The sequence below is a fragment of the Morone saxatilis genome, unplaced genomic scaffold, assembly GCF_004916995.1.
Source record: "Morone saxatilis isolate NCDOM2014 unplaced genomic scaffold, NCSU_SB_2.0 Contig11, whole genome shotgun sequence".
In the NCBI taxonomy this organism is placed as follows: Eukaryota; Metazoa; Chordata; class Actinopteri; family Moronidae; genus Morone; species Morone saxatilis.
Genome location: NW_023339663.1, coordinates 11006046 through 11020712, shown reverse-complemented (window position 1 = coordinate 11020712; position 14667 = coordinate 11006046). Strand labels below are relative to the sequence as shown.

At 38.5% G+C, this 14667-nt stretch overlaps 1 protein-coding gene across 1 annotated transcript in view; it reads left to right on the top strand.

Annotated features, from left to right (window-relative positions):
• Positions 1 to 1576: 1576 nt before the first annotated feature.
• gpc6a (glypican 6a) overlaps positions 1577 to 14667 on the top strand; it is a 127817-nt gene continuing 114726 nt past the window's right edge. Inside the window, exon 1 of the mRNA XM_035652098.1 lies at positions 1577 to 2224. Within this exon, the coding sequence (XP_035507991.1) occupies positions 1939 to 2224 (286 nt within the window). The 5' untranslated portion in view covers positions 1577 to 1938. The remainder of the gene's footprint in view (positions 2225 to 14667) is intronic.

Genomic DNA, 14667 nt, shown 5'->3' with positions numbered 1-14667 from the left:
GCCCTCCCAGACAGCCAGACGCCCAGGCTGTTCATTCCCTGCTGTTCACTTCACCGCAACTGAACCAAATAGCTATGTAAGGTGATATTATACCTCTGTCCTGTGAATGATTGAACCATTCATTTGCAAATACAGCTCTGTTTTTATTTATTATCCTAAATCATGTTTTTATGTTGTGCGCTCTAAACTGTTTTAATCAAGTAGTGTTAATTAAGAATAGCATTTATTTGTTACGTACAGTACAGTACTCATGCATGTGTTTCCTCACCAGTTTTTGCCAATAGCATTTAACGATTTTTCTAAGTGGCATCACCTGATGTAAAATACCACACTACTAGACTACAAACTGAAACACATGTTCTACTATAGTGAGATAGTTGGATGGTCTAGTGGCCCAGACGCTCCTCAGTTCAACCCCAGACAGTTGTATGTCATCCCGAAGGACTTTTTTAATCCCTTTTATTCACTTGTTTTCCTTCATTGTGTCCACACACTGTACTGGTGAGAATCTCACCTTGCTCAACAAGAGCAAACTTTCCTAATGTGTTAGCCCTAAAGGAATTAAAATGTATGCATGCATTTCCACAGTCTAGCATTGGCAACACTGCATATTTGATTTTCAACCCTGAATGTCTAATTGAAGGTTTACAGTGCATTCTAAAGTTGATTTTAACAAGCCAGCTGTAGCTCCCTAGACCACAAAAACAAACTAAGTCTTTGTGCGGGATATTATAAGATGTATTCTAATTTTATACTTTCAATAGGAAATCCGCCCCGTTATAACAAGATTCTTTTGTTCGATTTTTTTCTTAGTTATAACAAGGATTATTGTTATTAAGAAGGTTACTCGTTGTTAAAAGAATCACGTTTTAATAATGAAACACTTTGATGTTATACTATAGTGTTATATGTCAGTTCTGTGCTGCTATAGGTAATGCATTATTTGTGGCTCCTGGAATTAACTGTGGTAGAATCATTTAAATAAATATAAGACCCACAAACAGCTTTGCCCTACTGAAAGCCTTATGTTTTCTTTCTTTCTTTTATTCTATATAAGAATACAATGAAAGGCTGTGTAATTTAGACAACAATAGGTAAGAAGAGGCTATTAAGAGGAAGGTAATTTCACACAGCACAACTAAACACTCTATCTGTAAGGGATCTGACCTAAAAAAAAATATGAAACTAAAAAAGACTATTTGAAATTCAAAATGGGCAGAGTAGCACATAATCGGTAGAGATAAAATAGCGCATATGAGTCTCATGATTCAGGACAACTTTCAGTATCAAATGATCTATGTGTGTGCGCCAAAATGCCTCTGGGTGAAACATGTTTATCTGCTAAGATGCTGTTCTAGGTCAATCTGTAGCCTTTATTCTATTACTTTCATCAAAAGGCATGCACAGTTTGTACACTAAGCGCAGATCGGTCAAAATACAAGACAATGATCTGGTCGATGTGTAGGTAGGTTTATTCCGCCTACACTACCTCCAGGTCCCCGCGCCTCCTCCAACATGTGTCTACACCACTGATGTGCTACGGTGCGCATTACCAAGGATGCATAAAGGCAGAGGACAGTACGCGCCCCTGGATTCGAGCAGCTGAAGTCGCAGCCACTCCACTCCATGTTTTGCCCTGCCCTTGTGCGCTCTGCTCGCTGTGCAGCGTGTGTCTCCGTTGCATTTCGCCTTTCTTCACACTGACACTGAACACAAGGTGCTGGTTGTGTGTGCGGGAGAAGTTGTTGGCACAGAGAGCACCAGGTAGCAACTGTCTTCTTCCAACGGATTTGTTTAAGCTGGAAGCAATCGGGACTCGCCGGGTTCTTCTTTTTTCTTTTTCGAGGTGGAAGATAGGAAGCTTTTTGCAATGAGGCGGACGTACCAGAATCTAAAGTGAGGAGTGATTTTTATTTTTATTTTTTATTTTTTGTTTTAATGAACATCTACCACCCTGCTCACCGGAGAAATCTCTCACTTCAGCCCTTTTGGATATCTAGTTTTCCCCCCCCCCCACGGAGGTCGTTATTTCCCTGTGAAACATTATCAAGGATTTCACTGATGTATGCGATGTGGAGACTGCAAGTCGCCTTATGTACTCTGTCGGTGCTGCTGTCCCTGTCATCTGCTGGTGAAAGCAAAGCGCGGAGCTGTAGCGAGGTTAGGCAAGCTTATAACGTTAAAGGATTCAGCCTCGTCAATGTACCTCATCAGGAAATATCAGGTAGGCGAATTTGACAAATCATCACTGCGTTTCGCCCCCACCATCACCACGTGCCATGTCTTGTCCCCCCCCCCCTCAAAATTAAACGATTTTGATGATGATCGCCACACGCCACCTGAACTATGATCTTCCTCAAACCCTCAGAGCCTTTGAGTCGTGCTGTTACTAACATCCCGTTTTATTAGGAATCCAAAATAGAGTCAAGCTGGGCATTTATCAAAAGTATGAGTCATGAGATTGACTTTGTCAAAGCATTTGTTGAAATTTGAATCTGTGCTGTATTTTTCTCGGGCTTATTGTAGTCTAAGTATTTAGATAAATCTCAGACATGTCACTGCAGTATAGTCGAACTATATAAATGATTTTACTATATAAAGGTCAGTATGATCTACTCAATTTCCACATTGCTTAATGGTGAATCACAGCAAGCTGCATTTCATTCATTATCTTCCATTAAGTAGACACCAAACATTGGATTTAAAATCCAGAATACAGCTGAAATGATCCACCTGTGCAAAAGTAACAATTATGTTGCTCTTTAACTATTGGTAAAAATCAGACATGCCACCATCTGGTTATTTGTTTCAGGTTTTTTTATATTTAACATTTTAGGGGCAAAATTGACATTCATAATAGCACACAAACTTATTTCACACTAAAACTGGTGTAAACCTACATGTTACCTTTCACCTGTTTTCACCATTTGACCATTAAAGAGAAGTTTTCCTCTCCTCAAAGAGGTGATGTCAGCCATAGGTTACAAGTTGATAGATAAACCATTTACCACCACAACAATAACAGCCCAACTCTCATGTGAGACCTCTGTATGAAATTAACACCCAAATTTGAAATCATTTAAATAGAGCTGCTTAAATGGAGATCGTAAAAGACTGACTTTGCAACAGTAGGACCAGAAAATATGTTTTGAAAGTGGCTGCATACCTGTTGCTGGCATTCAACAGAAGATCATGGAGCTTGTTGTGTTGTATTTGGCTAAATAGTGAGTGGTGTTTACCAGTAGGGGGCTGTATGCACTCAGCACCAAATACTCCTTTTTCTGTGTTTTTCCCTCCCTTTCTTTTCTATATTCCTCAAGGCTACAGCTTAGGTTTTAATTCATACTCTTTGGTACAGCAGAGATATGGGGTTTTATTATCTCTTGTGTGGTGGTAATCACATTTATGGTCAAAGCAGGAAAGGAGATTAGTCAGTAAACATAGTCTGCTCTGTGAGAGGGAAGAGGGGAAGCAGAGAGGCCTGAAGTTAATCCTTCTATTGCCTTTTACAGACAAAATAGAGATACTGTATTGGTAATTGGCAGTGTCAGGCCGTAATGATCATAGAGCCGCCTTATTTGCTTTTAACAGGGTTTTGGCTGGATGGGAATTTGATAGTTTTGTTACTGATCAAGCTTGTTTGTTAGTCTGTGTCAGTGTCTGTGTGTGAGGGATCTTTGCATTACGTATACGCCTTACACCAGTTTCATCCATGAATTGTAACACTACGCAGCAAATGTTGAAGTTTGTGCCCTTAGTGACTGAAGTCGGACCTTTTTCAAAATATATCAAATAATGATGCTATAATGCAGACCATGATAGGACACTTCAGAAAATAGAGAGTGAGTTAGTACATTCACTAGAACAGCACCAGGAGCTGTAGTAAAATATGTAGAAGCAAAAAGAAAAAAAATATATCTCTACAGTTATTCTGCTTCATGTATTGAGTTTATCAACTACTCAAAAGGATACATTTTCAGCTGACTGCTCAAATAAAAAGACCAAACACTGCACTTAGAATAATTAATGTGCAGTCTTTTTTTATTAAACACTTACATGATGTGCTTTTAAAAGCAGTAATACAGCACTGCTGCTTTATTATTTTCATTTCATTAGGTGTTTCGGATATGACAGAGCACAGATAGCAAGTGGTGGCTTCTGACCCCCCCCCCCTTCCTTTTTGTCATTAGTGATTGAACACATCTTTATACAGTGTATTCATGTATTTGAACTAGCCTTGAATATGTTTCAGGAGGAACTGAGGAATTCTTATGTGTAAAGAATGGTAAGTCTGCTGACTCAGTCAGACCTTTGCTCTAAATATCTGGTATTGAAACACGAAGACGGTTCATTTCACAATTTTTGATGAAATGGTTTGAATTATTTATTTAATATAATTTGATTATTTTATTGTATTCTGAGACACATTCTTGGACTTCACTTGTGCAGCTGTTTTTTATTTAACAGTTCTTATAGGAGTGAAAGTCATGTAGCTGTCCAGTATTTGACCACAGAGTTTTTGTTGGCCTCCCCATCCCTGGAGTACTGGGCGGGTTCCATTTACCACAACAAGAATTCAGATCGTGTCAGATAACGTTTTAGAAATTATTTGGAAATACTTGGACATACTTTTATTTCATTATATAGAGTTTTCAGTACTATTCTGTCTCATGTAACATCTTTTGAACTTAAGCAAGTTAAAGTCAAAGAGGTCTGTTGGCCGTGTTATAGTTCAGGATTTTTTTTGGAGCTGTGATCCAATCCTAATTATGAGTCATGTACACCCTGTACACTATGTGTAATTGGATTTTGTTGTCTCCAAATAACCTTTGCATAAATACAACAGAAGTTAGACATAGGCCTCAGGAGATGGGATAGTAGAAAGCACTCAATTATGCATAATTAGCTATGCTAATACAAACGTGTGGTATGTTGCAAGAGGAGCTAGCACTCATCCCTCTATCATTTGCTATGTCATGCTATTGTTATAACTCTAGATGCAAAACACAGAGGTTCAATTCTTATGCATAGGTGGCTTCCTCAAGTTGTCAGCTCCAATTTGCATTAGCTAATTATTTTGACAGCACTCTGCCATTGACAGGCTGAGCTACATTATTTAAGAGGTGACAAACACAGATCTATTTATACAGATGATGGTTTTTACATATTTGAAACAAAAGTCTAATTATGGAATCCACACTTTAATTAAACATAAATCGCATACAGTTTTAATTAAATAAATGTAATTTTTCGAAAAATAAAAAGCACGCTTTTCATGTACTTTTTTGTTGGTGAAATTCTGACTAGAAGTGTCAAATGAGTTTGCATTTTTCAGGCACTTTTGAATAAGCACATTCATACAGCTACTATCTAAATTCTGCAGGTTATCAGTGACATATTACAGCAGTGTTTGAATGGGACTCATGGGCTCCAGAGTCATAAAACATATCCAGAACACAAAGAACCTGGTAAAATGTCAGAGCTGAAACCCCAAAACGGTTATTCAAGGATTACATCGGGAGGCTAGGCCATTCCTTTGTAGCCTTTGCTATTTTTTAAATCTAAATCTGTAAAGTTGTTGTGGGAAGTTTTTGTTTTTTTTCTATACTGGCCTCTCAATGTATAATTACCCAATATGTTGATGTTGCTGTTGTTGTTGTTTTTATTAGTTTTTATTTTTTGTGATATAGCGGCTGGGCTAATAATGACGCCTCACAATTACAAGAGTTCCGGCAACAGAAAGCAGACACGTTTGGCATACAGTACCCCGCTGCCTTAGAGACAGGCAGATTTACATGTGTGGTTTTGCCATGAAGAGATGTGATGCACGCTCAGCAGTATAACACTTCTGTCATACCGTGCTTGGCAAATTATCATCATACAAAGTTTTATTCTGGGATTGAAATAACTCTTTGGCACTGATGCAGACATGATGTAATTGACGGAGTTAGCTTACTGGGCTAGAGGTCAACCATACTATCCACTTCATTGATTAAAAAGAGAGTTACTTTCTCCTTTTGCCTAAGGACTCTTGAACGCTGTAGCTGGCTTACAGTACAGAAGTGGTGGGAGGCAGAGGCTAGTAAGGAGAATCTTACTGGCTCTAGACTAGTTTTCATACAGTAAGAGGTCTCTCGGAGGAGTGTCAGTATTTTTTTTGTTGCAAAGAGCAGGTGGGGTAAGAGAGTGGTGGTGCTGTGCTGAATGTGAATCTGAAAAAATGTCTAAAACTGGCTGGTGGACAGCTTCATTAAACTCCACAAGGTTTAGCTTGTGATTCCTCCGCTCTTGTGTCAGTGTCATCAGTGTACCATTGCCTGCCTGGTGTGTCACGCAGCAGTCAGCCAACAATACAGCCCGTCTGTGAGGATCACCCCTGTGTGCACGTGTCAGACGTTAGTTATAATGTCACACAAACAATACTGCTTGATTGTCAGCCCTTTGTTCTTATACACAATGGCTTCAGTCAGACCCTGCCAGGGAGCTCTTACTTCGAAGCTTTGCTGTTAATATTAACATCTACTTACACAGAGTGGTTGGGATTCTCATGGGTGGACTTTGCTATTTGCTACGGCTTTGAAACACAATCACTTGATGTGCTGCAGTTCCTGTGAGTCGTATATTTCCTTTCTTAAGAATAACAATTACCTGTGGAGTTCATCTGTAGCTACTAACAGAATATCATTAGATTTTTCTTAACAGAGTAGTTATTAGCTGTTACACAATCCATCATAACTTTCCTCATGTGAATTCCTGATGCTGCAACTCTCTCTGTTTATCACTGTGATCTGTACTTGGCTGTTTGCAGGTTGTGAGCTCACCTATTCCCTTAAACACAACCCCGATATTAGAGATCTTTGCTGTTTGTACTTAAATGAATGTTAGGAGCCTTGTGCACCTTCTGTATACAGCACAGTTAATATTGTCATCGCTTGAGCTTTCTTTACACAGACGTCACTGCAGCTCTTAAAATAAAGCATCTTACAACACTTATTAACATCTCAATGAATGATTCACATGAGTCTGTCTAACATGTACTTCATCAGAATTTAAAAACAATACAATCTTGTTTCATATTCATGTTTATAAATGAGGTTTAAGCCTACATTGTTCCATATTAGATTTTATTTTATTCATTGCAAGAGTCAGCATGTTTGAGCTATTTAGCAATAGACTATCAGACACTTTCACATACACATACTGTCTGTCTCATCATTTCTGTCAGGAATTTTAAATGACAAAATATAGCACCGAACATGTGGTGACACATACGTTTAATTCTTCTACGTATTGTCACCAACGTATGTAATCGACACTCTGTTTGTTGCACTGATATATTTTTGATTCACTGTACATGTAGGGCAGGAAAGCAAAATAAATTTGGGGGTAATATTAGATGTGTTTGCAGCCAGATGTCTAATTACTAAATAATGGAATGACACAAGACCTTTAGTGAAAGTCCTAGCCTAGCAAATATCAATATACAAATTCTGCGGGGCTCTTTTTTTGCAAAGCCCATTAAGATGCTCTTGGCTCTGCCAAATTGGAAATAAGTCTCTTGCCAGCCTGTATACATCTTCAGAGAGAACAGTTAATGAGATGTGAGGGAGATTAGGCTCTGTGTGTTTGTGTCTGTGTGTGTGTGTGTGTGTGTAACAATTTAGCCTCACTTTCCTGGTCTTTCTTTTACTTTGCATCTCTATTGTGGTAGAAAATGACAAAGGTGTTGTGTTTTTTATTGGACGAGACAGATTGTGTGCATGCCACACTAAGATGAGTTGGATTGTGAATCCTCCAGCTGTAGGTTTCCTCCTTTTGTCAGATTTGGTGAATCAGAATATCTGAGAGTTGTCCTGACCTGAAGGATGTGTCAACCCTCTGCCAGCATTAATGCCTGAAATGCATATGGTCTGCAAGCTTCCTGGAAGCCTTCCTGTATGGTGTTTTCTGAGTAGTGTGAAAAGCCTCCAGCTAGCGTAGGAGACTGCTATAGCACTTTTTTCACAGTTTTCAATCAACTGCTGGCCTAAATCAGTAATGGAGGGAGGGATTAAGGATCTCTACCCTCACAAGCCTCGAGAGGAACTGGAAAATGCAAACAGCAGAAAGTTAAAGGATGGATTGTATTTTTAGGGATTAGAAGAGAGATCACATAAAATAAGCAAGAAAAAAAAAATTACACAGTAAAAGAGAGCATATAGACATGGAGAGCATCCTTGACTAATCATGTGTTTAAATAATGACCTGGTAACTATGTGAGGTGAGAAGAGATCTGGGATACAAGGAGGCAATCAGGAAAGATGTTATTCATCTGAATTTGAGGGATTATTGATCTCTATTGCTATATGCCGGCTTTTATACTTGTTTCTACAAAAAGAGAATACACATTCAACTTTGCTTCTCTGTTTAATGCATTAATGAAAGAAAAATTGCCACAGGAGGTAACAGAAGGAAAAACCACATGTGGTATTCCTCTACCGGGAAAAGTGTTTCCCCTAGGATTTCTCTATCAGTGGGTGAGAGTGGTGCAGGAATGCTGTTGAGTGTGGCAGGGTCACATCATTGTTGACATGTGGGAATATGAACAATTACAGGGTGGTTTTCTATGTAGAGGAGACCCTTAGGATTGACCTAAAGCCATATAAAACATACTGTTTACTACACAGACAACACTAATCACTTCTTCTATTTTCACCCTCTAGCCAAGAGGGTGTTTGTGGTTTTCCTACCATTATTTATTATGTATGTTAGAAAACCAAGCTGTTCTGTTGTGTTTATTGCTATGGTCTTTCATTTTGCCCAGAGAGCCTTTTTGCCTCTGGAGGGTGTCTCTGAATAGAAGTCCCAAGCTTGACACCAATGATAAGGCTCAGGGAGATGCGAGCCATACAGTGCTTTGGGAAAACCCATGTCATATCGAGGTGTCAAGGATGCAAATACATTTCACACTGGGGACTTTTTATTTTTGTTTTTCAGACACAGACAAGTACACATGGCTGAGGTGATTTGCTAAATAAGCCACCCCTCAGAGACTTGGAAGTAAACAAGCATTAAGCACAGATAAACATGGTGTGCCAAAATTTCCATGGAAACATCAGATGCTGTCAACAAATGCAGACAGCGATGGTTGCATTGGCGTTACAGACTTGACAATGACACTGTTGTTGTGTTGAAGAAACAGACAGTTTCTATCCCTGACAGACCTCCATGGTGGTTTCAATGAAGCGAAACCGCGGGGTGTTTTTGATGTATCAAAATCAATAGTTCAGATGCTCCAACATGCAGACATTTTTTAGTACAAACAAAGCCACCACAGTACATCAATGGCCAACTTTAAGGCCTGTGAACATCATTCAGGACTCTAAATATAGTCATACGTTTGTCACTGAATTGTTGAAGCAGGAAATTGAATACTTTGATACTGTAACACTTTTAACTGTTTTTTTTTAACCAGTTTTAATGAAAAAGCAATGTTTAAAAAACAAGGTCAATTTACATGTTAGGTCACGTATGGTTGTCTTCAAAGAGTAGGAAAACATGTGGCTTTGTGGTATTCTATAATTTTGTTGTTGTTTTACAAATCTCATGCAAAGACCAAATAATCAATTAGTATGTCTCACAATACCTTTTTGACCCAGCAAATCTGTAACTCTCAGCCCTTCTTTCCTGTTCAAAATGTGAATAATTAAAAACAGGTAAGAAATATATACTTTGATTTGAAAAATATTAAGTCATTTCACTAAAACAGCAAGCAGAAGTAAATACTGTATTTGTTTGAGAATATTTTTGGTTGTGGATTGTTTCCCCTAGTGAGTATTTACGTAATCTGGACCATATACATGGAATTGACTTAATTAAATTACAGCATATTGAAGATTTTGGACCACAATAGAGCTCTGTGGCGCAGAGGAATAAGCTATATACACTTTATATAGATAACACTTGTTAGTGGCACTGGTTCTGTATAGGTAGGGGTCTCTTCATGTGATTTGTTGTTAAAGAAATACTGTAGTATGTCATCAGACTTATCCTTCAACACTATATAAACCTTTTTAAAAGTATAAATTAGTAACTTTATTATTCCCTCAACTGATTCTCATCCCAGTCTTTAGTGTTCATTCTAGTTCTTCTCCTTTTTCCAGACAAAATCAATTAATTCTGTCCTCTAGACCAAATAAAATTCTGTGACACTGCCTTATACTCCACCACCCAAAGTGCAAAAGCAATGTCACTTTCTCTCAAATATGGGCAGCACCCCACCTAGAAAGTGAAATCAACTTATGGCTGAGTGGAGACTTGTTTCATTCTTCTTGACTGCTAGAGACGGTAGAAATCTGGTACATACAATCTCTTGTGGTCATCCAGGATTCATATAACTTTAGTTAAATATGTGATGAGGCTCTAGATTTGAATGCATTTGTTGAAAAGGATTTTGTGTAAATGGGTAATGGGATACTTATTTACAAAACTCCTGCACAGTATATGGCCTAATGAGACTATTTTCAGAACTGGAATAAAGATCTTAATTAGAATACAGTGTGGATGTAACATACTCAGTGACACCTTTGGTTCGGATGCTGTGTGGGTGCTTTTATGCTATCTTTTTCCCTACAATAGTGGAGGTTCAGTGAAGGTTCAGTTCAGCAGATTCAGTGATAAAGAAAAGAAGGCCTTTGTGCTTCTGTTAAGCTGCCTGTTGAAAGTTGTGTGTTGCTCCTACTTCTCCCATTTCTAATAAATGAGTCATACCATGCACTTGATCACCATAACATTTTCAAATAGGACAACAGGAAAAACATGTCACCCTAATATTCAGTGTAAGCATAGTACAGCATTAACCCAAATTGTGCAATCAGTAAACTAGTATTCACCAATTTAACAAGAGTTCCAACTGCATGACTACATCTCATCTCTCTTTTGTCTCTAAGAAGAAAATAAAACCTACAGTAGCAACCTTGCAACACTCCTAAAAGTATATTTGTTGTAAACTGTGTTTTCAGAGAGCAGCCAGTACAAGACATGCTAAGAATGCATGTTGCTCTAGTTATAAATTAGGAAATTTACACCAATTACATGAGTTCATGACACAGTTTAGTGTGATCTCGTTTCCAGCTTTGAGGTGGAGAGACTAATTGGAGATCTTTATTATTTTTATGTTAATGAAAAAATGTAGAGGGCTGATCTTAACCCCGGGTCACTTTTCCGGGCTTTAATTATAACATTAAATAATAGGCTTTGCAGTAAAATGCTGTGGGGAATATAATGACACTCCCACATGTGTCAGGGGTCTGCCCTATGTTCCTTTACCCCGTGTTGACTCATTTCCTTTTTATTCTGGTTTAGACACTGAATTCCTTTTATTCAGTGATCTGTGAGAGCCAAAGTTATACTGATGTTAATGGATTTTATGATGATTGATTTCTGCAAAAATGCAAAAATGTACAAAACTTTGACGACACAATAGAGAGACAAAGGCAAAAGACATTTTGAAGTTGAGATATTAAAAACTATTAAAAGGCTTCTTTAGCTGCTGCTAAAAAATCATGTTGCTTGAAAAATGCACGCACCATTTTATTACAGTGGCTTTCAATACTGAAGCTTTGTATAACTGGATGTATTTTGCATGTATGATGGAACCGCATATTGTATTTTCTGATAAAATTGGCTTGTAATGAAGCATGTTGGACGTACGACTTGCAAAGTGCTACAGAATGACATCAGAATTCATCTGGAACTAAAGAAGTACAGCGGGGGTGAACCAACAGATCATTTAAATCACCTTTCCTTATAGCTGATGAGAGCGAAGACCAGTCTTGCACGAAAAGATATCTAGGCTCACTAGGCTCACACCACTGACTTGAATGGGGCCACATAGTGCATCTCCAGGGAGCCTTGCCATCGTGACAAATGTGACAAGCTCATATAACCTTAATGTCATGAAAGGACCGGTTTGAAGTCTTTTCGTTGTGAGAATGTTGATGAGGCTTGAGAAAGAATATCTCCAACCTTCATGGTTTCACTTTCATTAATTCAAGGCCTGTTGGAACTGATGTTTAAGAATTTTGGAAAACCTTATTGAGATTGATAGGTTGACAAGCTTATGTCCAGTGTTTACATCTTTTGGACCCTTGAATTGCTACATGACATCACATTTTCTTCAAACATCTGGTATTGTGATGCTTCCTGGCACGTCCTTGTTCTTTGGCTCCTGGAGGGTGCTAGAATCTGAAAAGAAGCCAGCCTCTTCTCCTGCTCCCAGAACCCCGCTGTTTCCTGTCCCCTGTGTAAGCTGCCGGTAAATGAGTGGGCTGGTCATCTCACACCCTGGGGCTCTACCTCGGGCTCTTCAGACCACCAGCTGTTGTGTTTAGGACTGAGTCATGCACCAGTTAGCATGATGAATCCAGTGCATGACTACAAGGCTTTAACCTCACCGTATGTCCCCTCCTCTTCTCTGCTACTTTCTAATATAAGACAAAGTACACTCGTACAATAGTTTTTAACACCTTGAAGACAAGAGTAAGCTATATTTTGAACTTTGAACTAGGAATGTCAATGATTAATCACCATCAAAAATGTGTTGCTCAAGAACATATGTACACAATTAGCATGACAGAAATTGTGAATCTTGGAGCATTGGTTCCCTCCTCGCGGGTGTTTTCAGCTGCTGGACTGTCGCCTAATTTCCATACGGTTGGGATAACTGTACCATAGGTACCGTGAGCAATTGTGATCACAGCTTGTGATGCAGGCTTTCATGGTGTCCGGGACCACAAGACAGCAGGGCTTGCTAACATGATGTGATGGTATTGAGCAGTTTATGCTTCACTATCATTTGAAAAATACAGTATATCTTTATAGGCAACATAAAGCGGATACTTAATTTAATGTTTTCCCTTTTTTTGCTGGAATAAGTGTGTTGATTCTACACTTATGTGTGTTGTATCATGATAGTAGCAAAAACAGGACATTATTTGGAGATGACTTTAGTAGCTCAGTGGGTAGAGCTGGACACATTTCCCGAGGCTGAGTCCTGGCTGCAGCGGCCCAGGGTTCGAGTCCAAACTGCGGCACTTTGCTGCCTGTCATCCCCTCTCTCTGCGCCCCTTTCCTGTCTGTCTTCAGCTGTCACTATAATAAAGGCAATAAAAGCCAAAACATATATACTTTAAAATAACTATGTTATGTTACAGTTTGGTTGCTAAAAACTTAAAGTAAGTCAATATTTATTCTTGGTTTCACATAGGACATGAACCTCTGTCTCCTGGGTGAATGTCGTAAAAGCTGTAGCACAATTAAAGATATTTCTTACATTAATAAGTTCTTTTCATCATTTGGCCACTTTTACCAATCCTCCTTAGATTATCCCCAATGATTCACCACATTTTTATTACAAGGGCTTATACTGAACAGACATATGACTCAACTTTGACCATGCATATATGCTAATATTGTTAAATAAAATGTAGGTCTCTTCATAGGAGATGGGGACAGTACATTTCATTTTTCTTCATGAGAAAAAAAGTCTCTTCATTTATAAAAGAATGGGTTAAGTACTAACAGCCTTGTATGTTTAGTCTCATCTAATTTATGTCCTCCAGACAACCATTGCATTATAAATGATGTTTAATCAGTTTATTCGTTCTAACGGATGTAGAAGTGGCAGCAGGGTCAACACTTTCAAAAGATGGCATTATTTGATTTTATTTCACACATGATTCTGATTTGTTTTGTGCATTTATTCAATGTATGATTCGAATACCCCATTTACCTCATGTTGAAATTAAGCTTTAATTGAAGAAAAGCATCTTAATCATTACACACTTCAGAAATAGGTTATAACAAAATGATTAGTACAGTGAATCAAACGCCTGCATAAGATATTCAGTCAAGCTAGTTCAGTATTCACAAAATGTAGATTCTTTTTAACCCCTGAGTTTAACAGTTTGATATGACGGTGGTACACATGATCCATTATCTTTATATCTCTACTTTTTCAACAGCATAAAAAGCCAGCCTGGGATTCCTGTAATTCAGAAACACCTTATGAGGCTGTGTAACACCTCTTCCTATGGGTGTCATTTAGAAATTCAGATGCTATAATGTTCTTATTTCCACATACAGGGTTCACCCCAGACTCTGGTGTAAATTCTGTTTGGGAAATTGGTCAAGGCATTACCCATGACAGAGGCATGAAGCTATACAGTATATTGTAGGTCTACTTTAATAGACTGCATGCATGACTGGAGCTAACGGCTGTAAGCTCCATTGAAGTGCTTGACTTGTACGATGGCTTACCTTTGACATTTACCACAAGAGTCTCCAACTTGGTAGCACGCATAATGGTTCCAGATACTAGGTGTATAGTGAAGGAACTGCAGAAATGCTCAATAAAGCATTAATGCATATGAGACTGAGTTAAAAATTAGTGAAGGTGCAGAATTAAGGTGTCAGATGGGAGGAAAATGGTGGTTTATAAAAAGCTCAACCTGGGTGCTCCAACCTGTAAATCAGAGGGAGTCTTCTCTCTTTGGATCACTGGATTTATTTGAAGTTGCCTGGACCGCAATCAATGGAAAACCTTATATTCACTGCTTGGAATGTGATTGAGACATATGGCTCAAAGGGACTTTTTCATAAATACTGTGTATTGGGGATGCTTTCTGT